The sequence below is a fragment of the Talpa europaea genome (genome assembly GCF_964194135.1).
Source record: "Talpa europaea genome assembly, chromosome: X".
Classification (NCBI taxonomy): Eukaryota; Metazoa; Chordata; class Mammalia; order Eulipotyphla; family Talpidae; genus Talpa; species Talpa europaea.
In genome coordinates, this window is record NC_140081.1 from 82938368 (window position 1) to 82957944 (window position 19577).

Here is a 19577-nt window from a genome sequence, read left to right on the forward strand (position 1 = left end):
AGTAGATTAAAAGCACCAGGAAAGCTTTTTAAAACAATTATCTTGAGAAAATCTTAGCGAATAAAATAAAGTAAGATCCTCTCTGTGGTTTTTGGCTGCAGCTGGTCATATTAAGGTGCACGCATGACTGTTCAAGGTGATGGTTGTGGGACAGGAGACAAACGGAGGGACGTGCTCCCCACTGCTTCCCAATCGACCAGCCCACAGCCCCCCTGTGTTTACCATCGCCGTGGCGGCCGAGTGGTTCATCTGGTGATGCGCTGCCTTGAGTTTGGCTTGCAAGTGTGCAGGAGGATGAAAGTACTTGCATTTCTCCCGGGAGCATCGACCTTTGATATAATCCATGCAGATGGTCACAGTATTATCACTCGCTTCGATCATGGACATATCAGTGGGATGAGCATAGCGGCAGTCATTTTCCCCGCGGGTACAATTTCCACGCTGAAATTCTCGGCAAACCTTGAAGAAAAATAAACACACACCACATTGGTGGGTAGCTTTCATTTACTTTGTCAGCGAATGCGAGAGCAATACTAGACATTATTTTGTCATGCATTTGGGAAGAAAAAAGTAAAAGCTGTAGTCTCTAAGATGTAAACATAGACAAATTGTCTATTCCTAGAGAAAATTCTATTCTTCCCAAACACAAGTTGCCTGTTTTCCAGACATTGAAATAAAAGTGCTGAAAAGGGTTTCTGAAAACCAGTTTTGAATCCTCCCCTAAATAGACAGCCTAACACGCAATGAGTTCAGTTTGCAAGAGGGGATTATTTTGCTAAGGTCCAAGATGAGTTTTCATCACACAGCTCTGTGCTTTTCCGCAGCTGATTTGTGGACCATGACTGAATTACATGATTCCATTACAATATTTTACCAGGCATTTAAGGGGCTGCCAAGGGAGCCGACTTTGAATGATGAAGTCCTGTTTTTGTTTTTGTTATTTTTTTTTTTAATTTATGAAGAATGACAGTTAAGGGAAGGCTGCGAGACTTTCATACATCAAAAAGCTTGTTGAAATTTCGACTTCTTTTCTCTGGCATCAAGGGATACTATTATCTACTACATCATTCTTCAAATGGGAAAAATAGTTTAGAGACTCATTTACATTCTGCATTCATAGAGTTAGATGAGTCTACTTTTTTCCCCCCTGTTGGATTATTCAAGCAAGCAGAGATGAACAAATATGGTGGTACCAGTCTGTGAAGCTGGAGCCTACAGACAAGGACCATTCCCAGCAGACTCCCTGGGCCTGTCTCCCTCCTGTGCACATGAACCCAAGCGCTGCATAATGGGCTACGGCTGCTGTAGCAAAATACATTTTTATTTTTCTGAGATCGTACTCCATAAGCTAGAAATCCAGGTGCACGTCTGGCTTGGAGAAAGTTGCTTGGGCATAAAGTTAAATCCACTTGACACATATTTACATATTTCTACATAAATACCTCCAGTTTATCTGAACGCATCAGTTTTGGACCAGCAGCTCCGGGCACCGGGAGAGGCGGGTTTCCCGGAATCAGAACCGGTGCATTTGGTAAAAGTTCGGCAGGAACCAGGCCCATTCCAGGATGAGGTAAGTAAGGGTTGAAAGTCATGGCAGGGTTAGCTGCGAGTGGTGCATTCACCGGAAAAGAAGGCTGCATATTGAAAAGAGAGGGGCGGGGGGAGAGATGTCAAACAGCTTCCTCCTAGAGTCCCAGGCTGAAAACTTGAGCCACATCAACATTTGCCTCCATTTCTTCTGATTTATTTGTCATCGCATCCCAATTCCCATACAGGAGTTGCTTGTAAACCAACAAATCTCTTTGAGCAGCAACTTCACTATCAAAGTGATTAAAGCAAGCCACATATGGTCCCACACACTTGAAGAGGTGGGAGGGTATATATTTTCAATCATATACCATGTTGTGTATCAATGTTACCTCAATACAAAAATGAAAGTAAAAATTCTTTTAGTTGTGGTGTTCAAAATGGGGGGGGGAGCCACCTAATTTTATCAGTCACAGATTAGCCAACACATTTCACTGATGGAGCTTGTTCCCAATGTGTTCACTCCAGCACTTCCTTTTGGCCTAAAAACCACGTCACCAGAAATATCTCTGTGGTACGCTGCCTGGTCTCACTCCTTCTACAGGCCTGGCTTCCCAGGCAGACTGCAGGCTCTCCTGAAAGCTCCCTTCCTTCCATCCAACTCCGTCTTCTTCCCCATTAGCATCCCGTGCCTCAGAGGCTGCCTATCCCACCACTGTTCCTAGCTGCCCCACCAAACATGGCTTCTCTTCTCGACCCACTACCAACCATGGAAGACAGAAAGGAGTGGAGGAAGAAAGAGGTAGATTTCTAAAAAGTGAGTGCTGTTTAGCTAAAATGAAATTGGTATGGTCAGTTACCAAAAAAAATAGGTCTTATGTCACAAACTAATCTGACTTGCTTAGCCTCGTTTTGATCCAGAGGGCCAGATGGTATCCACAGTTCACAAGAGGCCCTGGAAATGCTACAAGGATTCCAGTTAGGCAGAAATAGATAAGATAATGGGATTTTAAGTTATACAAACCAGAGGAGAACTTGTAAAGAAAAGCCTTAGAAATGCAACAGGCTATTACTGGTGTTTCCATTTGTGAAGTCTTAATCTCCGAGTTTGATAGATATTGTGTTTATTATCTGTAACCACATAACTTCTCCCTTTCTGTGCTGGTTTCTAGTTTGTTCCACATGTGAGTGTCTTTCCAATGTGGTTATTACTCCTTTGACAGTTCTCTTGTCTCTGCCAGAGTCCCCAGTATCAGTGAATGACTGCTTGACTGATATCATCAACCATAAAGCTTAAAATAAATGTAAACATTTTAACGAATTAATAACAAATCATGATTATATAGTACATTTCTAATGGTGACCCTGGCAGGTAGGTAGTGCACTGCTGTGCAAGTGAAGGCATCTCACTGTGTGCTACTAATAGCAGGTGTTCATTCTTGCTTTTTTATTTGTTACACTAAAAAAGTAATGAAGCCATTGCACTGCCAAGCTGTGCCCCCCAACTCCTGCTAAAATACGTGAATAGGCACAGATCTAAGTCCAGGTAGAATAGGAGGCCTTGGATCACGAAGTAAGGGGCACTATATCTTCACTGTCCCATACTCAACCTGACTTAAAAATTTCACCAGCACAGCATTCTCCATAAAGTCACTTGGAAGGGGCCACACCCAACTTCGAAGGGAAGGAAGCCTTCCACATTAACATTGTGTCTTGGGCAAATTTATTAAATTAGCTAATTGGCACATTAGAAAGAATAGAAAGAAGATGGTCCTCCCAAACTAGCAAGACTCACTCAGGTGAGTAGAGAAGGCATGGCAGTCGAGAAATTTGAGGCAGAGGGCAAACCAAGGTATCAGGGAAGATGACGGAAGTGATTTAAGGTTTAAGGACAAGCAACCAAGGGCTGACCCAGACTAACTAGGCACCGAGATGTCACAGGCTCTAGGGGGCATGTCATAATTCTCACAGAATGAAAAATGAAGCCCCAGGGATTAAATGGTGGGATATTATTTTACATAATGAGATGGAAATCTCTTGGAAACAGCCACTCAAGTATGCTTCAATAATATGGCAGACTTTATCGATCTGATGATGTATGGTCATCTCAAAATCTACAAGAATCTCTAATGGTATGAACGCCATATTTGAACCACATAAGATCACTATTTAACTTCTTTTTTCTCTCTGACTTGCATAGTAAATTTCTCACTGAAGTCACCATCCTATTGTCCCGGGTACTTTTTACTTGGCCCTCTCACAGCATGTTAGTTAAACATCTACATAAAAAGTGCAAGGGGTTTGCTGAAAATGTTCAAATACTTTTACAGGTTTTACCACAGACTACGCTGAACCATCTCTAGGTTTTAAAATTAGTATTGTGTGTTTATAACCATTTCCCCTTTGAATATAAACTTCGTTCTGTAACACTGCTGAGAAGAAGCACGCTTTTCTATTCTCAACCCTGGGCCATAGGTAGGAGCTACTGAGATACTTCACGTGTATTTTCAAATGGATATTTCTGTTTTTCCACCACCACCTCTGCACCAGGGTAACTTGTCAAATTTCAAGAATTTGAACACTGAAAGGCCTAATTTTGGCTAATAGCCACCTCCTAAGTCAAGTAGCTTGCAAGCTCAGAGTCAGCTGTAACAAGCATTTGGAATCCTGCCTCTACTTACACTGTAGCCCTTGATGTCAGCTGAGCTAACATGAATCTATCTGTGGATAATCTTTATTTCAAAGAGAGAGGTTTCCAACATGTTGAAACTGATTTCTATTGATAGCCTGAAATGTTATAGACACTTCAATATGCTTCAGCTATTCATTCTAAGTAAGTCACTAAACTATTTACTAAATACTTGAAAATACGAGAAGGCTTTTTCCCTTAGAACCAGAAATGAGATTGTTTCTCTGAGTTTTATAAAACCATCAAGAATGGTGGCAATAAACGACTTTAAGAATGCAGAGATCTCCTAGACAATTATTTACCCTCAGTGTCTCTTAGCAGTACTAGCTCTGAGGGTAGAAATTCCCACAAGTTCCCAGGGACTTGCGCAATATCTAGGAATTATAAGGGCCTTGGGAAATGCCTCCTACAAACCAATGAAATGCCTAATCTTTTTTGAATCCTGGACTTCTCCGAGGGTCAGATGCAAGCTTTGGAACCTATCCACAGAATAACTGGTATGTGCACAAAATGTTGTAGGTGATTATCAGGAAGTTTAAGGGCCTCGTGAAATTCAACCCTGGTGGGTGAGGTTATGGACCACTTGCTATTTAAGAACCTGTGTTCTATAGTTAGCATCAGCAAACTCCATCCCATGAGCCAAAGCTAGCCTGCCTGGTATTTGTATGGCCAGAATGGTAACATAGGTTTATAGATTTTTAAATGGCTGGCAAAAAGGAAAAGATGAATACTTATTAACACATGAAAACCATAGGAAATTCATATTTCAGTGTCCATAAATCAATGTCACTGTGTATATTAGTAGTCATGTCCTATAAAAAGGTGTGGACATTTATTTTCTCTCTTGTTAAAAAAGTACCTACATAATATTCTCAAGTTGGTTTCTTGGCTCACAAAGTCTAAAGTATTTACCATTTACTTATTTACAGAAAATTTTACTGACCTTCATTCTTGAAAATTCTAAAAAATAAAGCTCTCCATCAATTTCTAGAGTAAAATGCTAATTCTACTGATGTGAATGCAACACTGTGGCAAGAAAGCACAAGTTGAAAAAGTTTGACTTTAGAAACTAGTTCTAAAGTACTCATTAAAATGTTCTTTTAAAAATAAAATTAAAAAATAAAATGTTCTTTTAAGTAGTTATTCAAATTAGGTCTCCTAATTCCTTGTTTACAGAAAAGTAAAAATTCAGTGACTAAAAATGGGGAGAGAATAGTTGGAATCCTGTAAAGGTAAAATCTTAAGAGACACCATAGACTGAGTCAGGGAGACTGAAACATCTCTAAATAGTAATACAATTCAGGGGAAAACTATGCGTCAAATATGCTAAATTTATACACACATTTTAGAGCACTGACTTATTACTTAAAATGGTTATCCCTTAAATTAGTATAATGAAATAAAAATTAAATGCCATGCTAGATTAATTGCTGTGTCTCTAGAACAGCTTACATGTAGTTGTGGTCACTATAATAAAATCCAAGCTCAGCTACAATTATTGTTGGCTACAAGCAGAATACTTTAGGTTTGTTAGGCTAATCTGAGCCTGAAGTCAACACAGTAATTGAGGCATCCCCTCTCTTAGTTCTTGTCTAGAAGTGAACAAAACTAAACATGTTCTTTTATTGGATGGTAAATATCTGGTAACAATGTGCTGACTTGATTGAATATCAGAAAATAGCACACAACTTTTACTACCACTCATGAGACCTTAATTTTATTGCTCATTTACCAACAAATTTATAAAAGGAAGCCCCCTTCACTGTTCCCATGCATATTTATATGCTTAGACAATCCCCAAACATGTTGAGATCCATAATGTTAGCGCCCCTCAGACTTGACTAGCTGTTCGCACAGAGCACAGCTGAGTAATCTTTGTGTCACAGTTTTGACTTGGTCATCTCCACACTTTGAGTGATGTTCTGGGGAAACCGAAGTGGCCACATCACCTCCAGACTAGTTAATTTGTTCCTCAATAATTGAGAGTTAACTTTATAAATAGATGCCAGTGGGTAGTGGTGTTTTATATACTAATAATACCTGTTAATGAATAAGTCACTGTGGCCCCAGAGATAGCAAGGGGACAAAAATAAGTTCAAGGGTCAAAAGTGAGTAGTTGTGCTCACACAGTGCTGGCTTTTCTGGCTTTATTAACCACAGAAGTCTCCAAGCAAGAGGAAGCACTGAAGGCAGGCAGGCAGGCAGGCAAAGGAGCCACAGATTATTGGGGGTATAAAAGATATAAAATACAGTGTGTGCAAAAGAAGAAATCATGGTTTGGATTTGGTGAGGACAGGCCGCAGCATGAGGCCTGGCGTCACAAGGGAGAACTTCCACACAGATCAGAGTGACGCTGCATACTGACTGGTGAGGGCCTGGCAACAGGGCAAATGACTTCTTCCTTAGATAGGCAAGGCGGTTTCGACTTTGCTCCTGAGAAGCAAACAAGAGCTGACTCCAAAATGATCTGTTAGCAAACCACCACATATTAGTAACAATTCAATTAACTTCAGTAGTCCACTTGGAAAAGTATCTTTAAAAATGTCACAGGGTTACTTAATTTTAAGAAAGGGTATGAAACAAAATGTGAGTGTTAGGAAGAGGAAAAGTAAAAGCTGAGAAAAACAAAGAACTCACAAGAAAACTGGAGATTAGAAACACCTCAGGACAAGTCCAGGAGAAAAGGATTCAAGGGTATAATTATCAGAGGTTCAACCCATATCTCACCACCAAAAAAAAAAAACAAAACCTCACGTGGCTAACAGACAACTCGAAGGAGGGAAAAAGAAAGGTCCAAAGGAATAATGACATGGAGGATCAGGAACAAATTAGAAATTAAGAGAATCACAAATACATTAATTCACCAACTTACTATATAGCTGGGTCTTCCGTTCCTAGATGGTAAAGACTGTTCTAAGTCATTTTAAAAAATAACTTATTTATTTATATATATTTTACATCATTGCTCATTTTTTATTTTTTATTTTTTTTTTATTTTTTTTTTTATAGAGGCATGCTTTATTTATTTGTTTGCTGGTTTGTTTGTTTGTTTTGTTTATACAAGCACTGGGTACAGTCAGAAGCGCGGGAGGGTGAGAGAATTCACCAGAGCCAGAGCGGGGAGCAGAGCAGGCAGAAGGACTGAAGTACACTGCTGAGGGGAGCAGCGGGCGGCAGGAGAGGTCTGCACGCCATGTGGGACCCTCCTCTGGTGGCCGGGGAGCAGCCGGGGATCGAACCGGCGCCGCAGAGGCCGCGCGCAGTTTCGCAACCCAGCGCTCAACCGCTGCGCCACCGGGGAGGCCCCATTGCTCATTTTTTAAACAGTGTTTGTTTTCTAGGTCATTTTTAAATATACCTTCTATTCCTTTAAATGGCTGGCACAGAGTAGATGTTCAGTAAATATTTACTGAATTGGGTGAAAAAGATACCTAAACCATTGATTACTTTAGGTTTACCAGTCAAAAAAATCCCATTCAGAAATCACAGCACAAAAGACAGTACAAAGCAGTACCAGAGTGAATAAATGCATCAATCTCGCTCTCCACTGAGGAAGACTTTAGACGACCACGCCATCATTGTGGTATAATCAAAGGATATTTCTCTCTCTCTCTCTCTCTCTCTCTCTCTCTCTCTCTCTCTCACACACACACACACACACTTTTTAAACAGGAGTACTAAATTATCATTGCCAGAAAGCATCCAATAAGAGCTCTGAAAAAAATGGTCTAGTGATACTACAGACTGAAAGTGCAACTTTTGTCTCCTGATGGTCCCCTCAGTGACAAACAACTGAACTGTATTGATCTGTATTGAGAAGAAAAATAAAACTTCCTGTATAGGTGAGATTGTCAAGCACTGGTTTTGTTTACTTTGTTGTTGTTTATCCACCATTAGGAAAAAAAGATTTTCACAGAGCTCTTCAAACTTCATGGTCAAAGGAAGTAATTCTGAGGTAGCTGGTTGTAGCTTAGACTGTGACCAAGATCAGGGAAGAAGCTAACAGGTCCACATGGTCTCATTAGCACCAGACTCTAACCCATTGAGCTAACCAGTCCCGGAGGAGAAAGACACACAATGGGCTGAGTGGAGATTATGTTTCATTTATCCCATGGGATTATAAAGAGCAAGATAAAGGGAGAATGTTGCGATGCATCACTATCCAGGAAGCCTGGCACCACAAAAGTTATCATGGACAAAGGCCCTCTGTCTTGCTGCAAAAGTGTAGCATTTTCATTTAATTTCTGAAGAAATAAGACTTTACATTGTGTATTAACAGAGTTGGGGCAAGGGAGCAAAACTGGGGTTTGACTTATCTTGTTTTAATACAAAAAGAAATTTAAACTGTGTGACACACACAGCCTCTGAAGAGGATCTGCAAAATGACTCCACTTTGGACTAGTAATTGCAATCAGGAGTGAATCCAACATCTTTGGGGCCTGAAAATTAGGCAGTTGCATTGGAGAGGGGAACTTTAAGAACCAAGGATACACGAATGTCTTTTGGAAAATTTTTACAAATGTATTGTACACTGCCATACACCATTAGGGCTCAGATGGAGACCATGCAAATGAACCTTCATTAACCTCAAGGTAAGTGTGCCCCTGGGAACAATTTGTTGAACAAATGAGTAATGCTAGGCTTCAGTTGCTATATCTAAGAGAACAAGCTTGTCTAATGGAGTAGAATCAAACAAAATTTGGGTGATGCTCTACACCCCTCCTGTGAAGTGTGGAACTTCGTGTGGTCATGACATCCTAATTGTATGAAGGGATTATAAACTTTATCATTTCATAATGCCTGCTGTCTACCGAGTTGAACATTTTGCAAAAACCCACTTACAAAACTTTCAATGTTACCACGTTGAGAGGAGAGAGCTAACATGTAAGTAAACTGAGAAACCCAACTGAAGAACCTTCATTACAATACACTAATTTCTTAGGGACAAGGAGACTGGTCATCTGGAATATGGACAGTTGCCTTTTCCATTAAATGTGCACACTCTCTTGCCCATACTTTTCGTAAAAATTTTTAAATAAAAGCCATGACAATAGGGAGATAGCATAAACCCTTCAGATGATAAAGATAATGTGAACTAGAAAAATTTTAAGGGCATCTGATGTGGACAGGCAAAATGGAGAGTGTATCTTGATGATAGGGAAGAATAGTATCCTACTGTCTTAGCTACTGAGCATTTTAAAAAATCAACAAGAAATCTTTTGCAATTTTACTTTTATTCACTTAAACCTGACCCAGTCCTACATTTTATGGACTAATATAATACCTTGTAGCTTTCATTTAATTAAAGAAGAAGAAACATGAAGAATACTGGAGTCTAAAAATAATATTGTTCATTAATTAGAGTATCTCCTTTCTTCCTATCTATTGAACTTCCTATTTCCCCCCCCCCTTTGGGCCTCAAGTGTTACCTCACCTTTACCCCTTACTGTATTAATGTTAAACAGATAAGATTGTTTATGAGAAATGCATTTAGAAAGTAGTCATAAAGATTTTGTAAAAAAGGAGGATCCAGAAAGGTATCAGATGATTCCATCTCTGAGATAAAGGAAAAGACTAGAACAGAGTCCATCCACATTTACAGCCCCCATGGTTTGGCCACTGCAACTTGGCCCCAGGAAAGCCAGCCGTGAGAAACACATGTGCTGAGCCAGTAACCTCCATATAAATCATCAGTTGAACACACTGGCCTGGGTCAAGTTCACCTGTGGGTAACAAACTGCTTCCATGTAATTGTCAGATTTAAAAAGGGAAATGGATAGATATGGATAGGTCTAGCTTAGGTGAAATTTCTACATCAAAAATATTTTTTTAAAGATTTATTTATTTATGCATACAAGAACTGGGGTAAAGGCCAGAGGTGTGGGGGGTGAGAGGATTCACCAGAGACAGAATGGGGAGCAGAACAGGTGGACTGACTGAAGTACACTGCTGAGGGGAGCAGCGGGCGAGTCAGGAGAGGTCTGCTGTGCCATGAATGTAGCTCCCTGCCCGGGGATCGAACTCGTGCTACAGTGGCTGTGGATAGCTTCATAGGTTGTGTCTTAATCCCTTGCCCCACCAGGGAGGCCCCAAAAATATTTTTAAGAGCCCTATAACATCACAGCCACTTTATATACACATATGTGACATGCAGCAGTGAGACTCCTTTCACCGTAGTGAAAATGCCTGGCTGTGAAATTAAAATTTTAAGACATTTGCTTTGCTTGAGAGTAATCCAGTATGTCCACTTTTCCTGAAATTTGTGTGCAGAGCTCAAGTTTGCCCCCTAATTAGGCCAAGGGGGTTTCTTAAACTTATCTATTTTGCTGTGAACATTAGAAACTCTCTTAAACTGCCTTGAAAATACGAGGAGTCACACCCTTTCTCTCACCTGATGAACTTCCTTGATAAAACTAACAAAAGCTTTTCGAGGTGGAATTTTGTACTAGCAAATGTCACCTGAGGCCTGGGGAATACAGTGAGCACACTAGCCTGCTGCTTGCTGCCTGCTGCCACAGGCATCCCCCCCGCGCTGCTGGGTGTGGCCTTCAGTCCCACAGAACAGAATCTCTTCTCCAGCTACCATCCCATTCTGCTTGACATCCCTTGATCTGGGGGCTTATAACAAGCAAACTATACTCAATTTTCCAAGAGCAGATGTGTTCTTCCGGTATCCTAGAAACATATCAATGTATGTTCTGTGGAAAGACCTGAAGTTCAAGTCAGTGATGCCAAATGGGTCTTAATATGCAACCACATAAACTCCAGGACAGGAGATTTAAGCCAAACCTTGACTATTTTAGGGGAATGAATAAGATGATCATGGTGAGAAAAGGGAATGTTGATTCAAAGGGATAAGAGAGTTGTTTGGAGAGAGTAGGCACCCAAGAAATTCAGTGAAATCAGACATTATTTCTAGAATAGGCACCTGAGAAATTCAATAAAATCAGACATTATTTCTATAATAATACCAGGATCTGTAATACATATTATTTTTAAATCAAACAGGTAAATGACACTTAAAATTGCTCATACTAGCTCAGTTACCTGTCTGCAAAGCAGTTTCCTACACCAAAAAAGAGGATCATATCAACTATACAGGGTTAGTTTTTTGTACACCTAATAACTGCAAAAATAAATCTTTTATCACTTTATCACATCACAACAGCTATTGTTAAGTAATCTACAAGGTAGAAAAGAAATTTCCAATGGTTCCCTGCAGTCTTGTATGTAATGCCTTGTATCTTGTGATATGCTATAAAATAAATTGTACTCTTGTGAGTCGTATCAGTCATATTCTGCAATCTGCAATACTCTCATTGAGGAAAAAAGGAAAATGTATTCTGTTCTAGAAAGCATGGAGAATCAAATTATAAAGCATGAGCGGCCAGAAAACTCAATGGATCTCTTACCGGAGACTAAAAATGTCACTCCCTATTCCCCAGTGTGAACCAGCATGATCATGTTGCTCCTGTAAGATCAGGATCCATTCCAAGGATTGAGACAGGGAATGAAGAGAATCTACCGGAGGCTGAATGATGAACAGTCAGTCTTTACCCCTACTTTGCCCCAGGTCTAGTTCTCTGACTCCCTGAAAGAGGGCACTTGATTGGTACCCTGATGCTGCCTCTTGATCTATGAAAAGATACATGTTCTAGCTTTATAGGGCATGCTGGGTTCGGATAAAATCTGACTCCCATTCTTTGCTCAGCCTGAAATTGGGACATTCCACAGGAGGCCAAGTGTAGCAACAGTGGGTGAAAAGCCCCTCACTTTAGTCCTCATCTACTCACATTTTCTGGACTCACTAAGCAGATTTACTTCTCTGTAGCTCTGTTCTTACTATTCCTCACCTCAGTATCTGGGAGACTGCCTCCTCCCTACCCCTTTAGAAACAGGGAGGAAGTGAAATACTTCAGTGTGTGAAAGCCAAGGAAATGCTCTGAAGACGGAGTTCAACCATGTAAACGATTTACTGAAAATCAAAGAGGAGCTCTGAGAAACTCATGGGTGACCTTCTGGGAATTAATTTATCAACGTAATTAGTCAGCATTAAGTTCCACGACAAATATTTTAGGCAAACTAACAGTATAGAACATGAAATCTATTTATTTTTTCTAAACTTGTCCAGTTAAAACTAGACTATTATGGTACAAATTTATAGTGACTTATCAATGCCCTATCACCTCTTTTTGGCATTATCTATACAGTTCTACCAGTTAAGAGGCATACTTCTGAATTCTTTCTTCATTCTTTTTTCTTCTTCTTTCTTCTTTCCTCGGAGGCCAAGAACAGAGTGAGACTCTCTTCTTTCTTCGGAGGGTAGAAACAGAGTTCCTTAAGCTGGCTCCTGCCCTGCCTTATCCACCCTATTTGCCCAATTGGATCAATTTCACTTCTCAGTGACTGACTGGACCATTTGAAGACCAATTAATTAGCTCATTAACTAATGAGTTGATAAACCTGATTGGTTCACTTTGCTTGAACCTCACTGGTCCATTCTATGATCCATGCACAAACTATGAAAAGGAAAACTTCTTGCTCCACAGCTTGCATGCTGGGGGCCCCAGTTTCAATTGGATTCAGGTAACTGCCCTTTGGTGGCCTGCGTTGGACACTGGAAGTAAGAGCATACTAATGGAGAAACTGGTGAAGTAGGAATCATGTCTGGAACTTAGTTAATAGTAACATGGGTATGTCATTTTGTCCATTTTGACAAGCATGCCATGGAAATAAAGGACGTGAACAGTGGGGGAAACTGGGTGAGGGGTAATAGGGAACTCGGTACTATAGTCACAACTTTTCTTTAAAATTATTTCGATACAAAAAGTAACAACAAAACCACCATCAAGGTGTAAGAACTACATTTGAATCAATATCCTAGAGTTCAAAGATTGCCCTGTAATAATAATCAAGTCTCCTCCTCATCATAAAATGCCCCCACTCCTTTATTAATAATCTTCTATAAACCAAATTCATGCTGAAATGCAAGCCAGGTTTTAAATCTTGCTCCTTTCACAAAGACAACAGTTTTGTATTATCAATTCCACATCAGCCTGCACCCTATATCCTTCCGTAAGTAACTTCCCAAACGCCCTCTAAGGTTATTCCAATGCAGACATACTTTTAACATCCCCGCCCAACATCTCCCCTGCAATACCCCCACATGGATGCCACACATAGCTTTTCAAAGACATAGCTGTGACTTACAAGTGACGGCATTTGAGCGTTTTGGAGCATAAACTGCATCTGCTGGGCGAACATGGCTGCGGCAGTCTTTTGTTGAATCAGATTGTTACGTCCATTAATTTCCAGCTGCGTTTTTAAGTGTGGAGGAGGGTGAAGGTACTTGCAGTTCTCTCTAGCACACCGACCCTAAAAATGAAGAACCAGACAAAATTTCATTAATATTTCCAAAAATCTGTTATGGATAAGAAAATAGTTTCGCTATCAGGCTTTTGCATACGCCAAATACTGTAGTAAGTACTTTGCATGAGTTAATTTATTGAATCTTCATACTAATCTACCAAGTTTGATACACTTATAATCTTCGTTTTCCAGATGAGGAAACTGAGATTAAGAAAAGCTCACACAGCTATAAAGTGAAAAACCAGAACTAAATCTCAATTAGTCTGATTCTAGTTCATTTTCTTAGCCACTTTGTTCTACTTTGATATGCATTAAATAAGTTTAAAGCATAAAATATCAGGAATAGTGTTATTATCATATATTACTGATTTAAATAAAAATTTCCTGAGGTGAGATGTAAAATCATCCATGTGAAATTAGATTCAGGATTGGGATCTAAAAAAATCAAGATAAACTGAGACAGAATGTTACATACACATGTAAATATATCCTAAATTTTAGATTTCATTATTCTGGACAATTTTGGTTCTAAAGTTCTTTTTTTCCCCGAATCCATGCAAGGTGAAAAAAAAAAATCTAAAATCCACTGATATTCTGCTAGTCAAAGAATAAATCTTTACTATGTGGCAGCTATGTTATTCTTTAGGTTGCAGAGACAATGGTTCTAGGTCCCTTAGATAATTCAGACCAGAGAGTATTTTGGAGTTTCAGCTATTTGCATGTCTTATTGATATTTGAAGCACTTCCTGACAGGATTCTATGTCAATCCTGTGTAGCCGAGCCTCCCTTTGGTGTTGCCTAAATGCTGACATGGCCGCTGATTATCATATTTACTATCTGGTAGCAAAAAATGTCACTGGGCAGGTATTTATCATCATCAAATGTGACCTGCAATTGTGTTTGTTTAACTTGGAGCACTAAGCAAATTAGCTAATGATTCTCTCATTTGGCTTGCTAGGTCCACCATAATCCTTTAAGACAAGCACAACTACAAGCAGTTCTTTTTCCATAGATTCTTTACATTGTGTGAGTTTATTGGATGAAAGGGCAGAGGAAAAAGGTAACTCCTTTCTTCTTGTTGGACCCAAGAGTGCAAGTTGCTAGGCCACCTGAATTCTCAGGAGAACATTGAGTTGGTTCATCAAGGGTTTTCATTTCATTTCATTTCATTTATGAATTTTCCTTATTTACAGTGTCTAAATGGTTTACATAACCACTTGTTCTTCCTTAGTTATCTTGTTATTAAAGCATTCCCATAATGTCACTGATAATCAAGGTGTCCTTCAAAACGCTGTAGAGCTACCTAGAATACAAAAGTGGACAGACTGCATATAAATGCATATCACTGGAACGAGGTAGCTATTATTTTACCTCCCCTGCCAAGAAGTTGAGTAGAACTTAAAACATAGCTTGAGAAAATAAAGGAGTCACTGTTATTTTCTGTTGGGTTTGTCCTTTTGCATTTTTCATTGATCAATTTACGTTTAATTATATTAAATGATCAAATATTAAACTGATAAGAACAGATACAATACGTGGTCTTAGCCAAAAGACTGAGAAGCAATAAAAATGACCAAATAATCTTAGTTTCAATATACTTTATGTTACTCTGCAAGTCCAAGAAGAGAAAGATTTTATTGGTATAGTAAAACCTGAGAATGGTAGTCACCCAGTCCTCCTGGATCCATGAAAAGTTGTCTAGGAACAACTACTGAATTTCAACATATATAAGCACAGTAAGGAAATCCTTATGTGCACTAAATATCACAATAATGGAGGGTTTTTTTTTTGCCATTAATGTGCCCCCTGGGAGAAAACATAAGCTTTGTTTTAGACCTTCCAGAACCTGCACTAATGTAAAGATAGTGGCAAGGATTTTCCTTCCTATATTCCCCATCCTCCACCCAGGGTAACTGAGGTTACCAGGCTTTCAGAGTCAAACATTCTATTTTATACTTCAGGGTTTCTGTTCCTGCTCCCAAATCCTAACATTAAAGATTTTCCCAAGGGTCAGTCCTAAATCTGCTCTCCCTTCAATCTCTTTTTCCCTGGAGAAATGTTCTTGTAAAGTTTCATTTATCACGGCAATTGCCTGGATCTTAAATCTCTATCTGTACCTCTGACCTCTCTTCTGAATTTCAGTCCTTTTTATCACCAGCTGCAGCTGCATTTGGAAATCCTGCCCTCAAACCAGTCTAAATAACTTACTCCTGCTGTTCCTTCTCCTTAGACCATTTTTCCCTTTCCTTTGTACTCATATTAAGGACTGTCCCTCTGATTCCCATGCTTTGGGGAAGTTACATAGCAGTAGTGACAAGAGAAACGAGGCGCCTGCTGAACAGGATTGCCTTAGGATTGTAAATCCACCTTTGATAGTTTTTCCAGACAAACAGCAAACACAACCACAGACATTTTACATAGAAAACAATTTGTAATGTATACATGTATACGTACAGATATACATACACACGCACTGTCTTTATATTCAGAAATTCCAAACAATAGATCAGTTTAAAAAAAGAAAAAGGAACACATTTGTTAGGATTTTACTATTTGCTACTATTTACAATTTTAACATCATTTATATTGACTCAATCAAAGCAGGAGAGGAAGGAGAGAGAGAACTTGGGTGTATTTGGCACATTTCCTGCCAATCTACAGATAAAGAATTACTACCTGTCTTTGTGTGTTTTTATCATTGTCCTTTACATATAGTAAGTTTTCTTAAGCTTTTTCTTGGGAAACTAATGACATTTTTACAAAGCAAAAATATAGCACAGAAATAGAAAAAAAGAGAGAATTACACTTTAAAAATTACATCAAGTTAGGCTCTAAAACTGAAGTATAGAATATGAGGCAGCATGAGATTTTTAAAAAACGTATTCATCTTAGTTATGAGATTTTACTTGATTTATAAAGCATTCTCTTTTGAATGACAGAATCCATAATTTAATTCTATAACAATGCAAATGCATAGCAATACTACCTTACCAGAGACTGCTGCTCATGTTAAAGAAAGTTTATAAAAGATGAAAAAAATCTGCATTTTTCTATCCAAACAATAGATAAGGAGAAACCAAATAATTTAATATGAAAGTTATCTGTGGAACACCATGCTTCAAAAGAAAGCCAAGGCCCTTAAGTTTTTTCAAAATGACTTTAGAACTCAGCATAACATTTTTATGTACAACACTTGATAATAAATCTCTTCTGTGTATTTCTCGTCTTCATGAGGCCCAAAGTTACCTATAGGCCAAAATACTTAAACTGGAGCTGGGGTGTGTTGTGTGGGGAGGGGGCTAAGACAAACTTTGTTTGTGACATTTGCTAATTATTCGTGTTGCATCCTTGTAGAGGGTGAAGGCTGTGGTGCGGCACATGTGGATACAAAGGGATGAAGTCAAGAGAGGGATTGCTTAGGACAATATGTAATCACCCACTGTTTCTGTCCTTTGGAAAACCAATGACTATGGATTAGAAAGGTTCCAATGTTTTCCTTAAGCCACCTAAGCATACCCTATCATCACAAGATAGCACGTCACAATGGATCTGGAACAGCTCAGAAACTACCTTGGTCTGAGAAAAATGACCCACCAGGTTTCCCCAGCCCTCCTTCGAGACCCATGTTCTGAGGGCCATGTGCTCAGGGCAAAGTATTAGACCATCTCATAACCAATTCCATGAATGTAGCTGCAACAGCGGCCAGCCTCTGGTGGCTACATGTCCTCAGAACTGCAGCAAGGGCCCCCTCCCCCAACATACGCATACAATTAAAGAAACATCCACACGACATCTACAAGAACAGAGTGCCAACATGGGCGCCTGGCTCAATTTCACTCCTTTCCTATTTCCTTTGGCCTGAAAAACAAATCATTCTCACCCGCTCTTTCACTGTTACTGAGTTAAAAAAAATAGCAGAGTGATCCAATAGGAGAGTGATTCGCTGCTGAAATAGGTGCTACCACACCTATGACTCCTCCAGCTCCCCCTTCCATCTACTCTCTTTGAAAATGCACCCAAAAAGCAGCAGGGGGAGGAAGCGGTCAATGACATTTCTGTAATATAGCTGCATCAAAAAGTTGATGACAGACAAAGGAAAAAAGTTGAAGAGCATTTATAAAACCTCCAAAATTCAATCTATTTCCCTTTTCCTACCTTCAGGCTTTTCACAAACGAGTACAAAGACTTTGACTGGGAGAGAAAAGTAGCATTGTAGAAATTCAAATCCCACCTAAGTCTTCGGAGTTACGAGAGCAAGAGTCTGTCAGATGCAAGACTTTCCGTGCACTTGGTGGTAGAAAAACCTGTGAAATGTACTTTTCTATGTTCCTGAGAGAAAGCTTTACCATCCATCAGAATAAGAAAAGGACCCTAGGAAGCTGAAAATTACCCTTTGTCAATCACAGTATCTTAACAGAAAGAGCTGTTTGCAGAACGACTTGCTTCTTCAAATACATTTGGAATTTTGAAAAAAACCTTCTCTCAAATACAGTGATAACTGGATTACCCTTTCAAAGAACCTCACTGCTCTACTAGGTTGCCAGGAGTTAAATGCTAAATAAAAAAATCCGAAAAGATGACTTGTTCTATGAAAAAAGTCAAGCTATTTCATTTTAATGATCATGTGCTAAATTGAAAAATCCTGTTGATGATATCACCCCAAAGAAACATACTTACACGCACAAACATGGCTTCTTGGAGGAGTAACAGTCAGTCTTGAATAACAAATCTTATTAGGTTGCCTGATTCCTACAACCACCACAGACCTAAAAAGACTAGGCAAACCCTGAAAAAATTAAAAGTAAGGCAACATCAACATAAAGTGAGTGTCGGCCAGATAGCGTCAGGGTCATGACAAATTCCCCATCTTTATTATTTTTTTTTAAAGATTATTTATTTCTTTACACAAGCACTGGGTACAGTCAGAAGAGCGGGAGGGTGAGAGAATTCACCAGAGCCAGAGCGGGGAACAGAACAGGCAGAATGACGAAATAAATTGCTGAGGGGAGCAGCGGGCATGGCAGGAGAGGTCTGTCGCACCACGTGGGACCCTCGCCGGTGGCCGGGGATCGAACCGGCGCTGCAGAGGCTGCGGGAAGCTTTGCAGCCCAGCGCTCAACCGCTGCGCCACCAGGGGAGGCCCCAGACTTCCATCTTTATAAAAGTGGCTTTACTGGCATCATAGTCTCCGCCAAATATTATGTATGCATGCAAGTTGATATTGACATGGATGTACAAGGAGCATTCTTAAAATTCTGCATACAAATTTTAAGAAATCATAAAATAGGTAAGAAATCTTACAATAAAAGTCTTTGCTAAATATTTTCCAAAATACAGTGAAGGCAAGCTTAATGAGGCTGAACGTAGACGCCCATGCAGAGCCAGCCGAGCACCGGCACCCCTCCGGGGCATTGCAGCGCACTTCCTCGGGCACCAGACTCTGCCCTGGCATCATCTCACGTACACACACTTGGGGCAATGACTTTGGTGCAAATCCCACACCAAGTCTGAATAGGGAAGAAGCTGAGAGGGAAAAGAAGAATGTTCTAGCCTCCCAATAGAGCTTCAAACTATAACCTCCAAAAGATGAAGGGAGGAGTAGATGCAACAATTATACTGTTGCTGGGGAACAGCCCACTAAGATAACTTGATTCCTCAAATTGTAACAGTTAGGACTGAACCAGATTCTAAGGAACATCTAGTGCACCTTTATCTTACAGAGAAAGCAAAGGTCAAGAAGGTGAAGTGACTTGTCCTAACTTACAAGCAGCTCAGTTAAGACAGATGCCAGGTTTCCAGACCCTCACTACCCAATGTGGATTTTTAATTCAAATGACTCCCATACAGATTTTCCTGAACCCACCTCCCCACCCCCACTCCGATTTATCTCTCCCTTTTTTGTGCCTCCAACTGCACCTTGTACTCAAGTTTATCTTAGTACCAATCATTGTGTACATCAATAAATTGTTTGCATGCCTATGTCCTCATTAGA

General features: G+C 39.8%; 1 protein-coding gene across 3 annotated transcripts in view; it reads right to left on the reverse strand.

The window, feature by feature from the left end:
• Nucleotides 1-19577, reverse strand: part of MBNL3 (muscleblind like splicing regulator 3) — a gene marked incomplete at both ends in the record, with an annotated part of 52573 nt that overhangs the window by 9969 nt on the left and 23027 nt on the right. For all 3 annotated transcript variants that reach the window (XM_084258498.1, XM_084258499.1, XM_084258497.1), the window contains 3 exons: nt 223-459; nt 1443-1634; nt 13427-13591. In XM_084258498.1, the coding sequence (XP_084114624.1) occupies nt 223-459; nt 1443-1634; nt 13427-13591 (594 nt within the window). The remainder of the gene's footprint in view (nt 1-222; nt 460-1442; nt 1635-13426; nt 13592-19577) is intronic.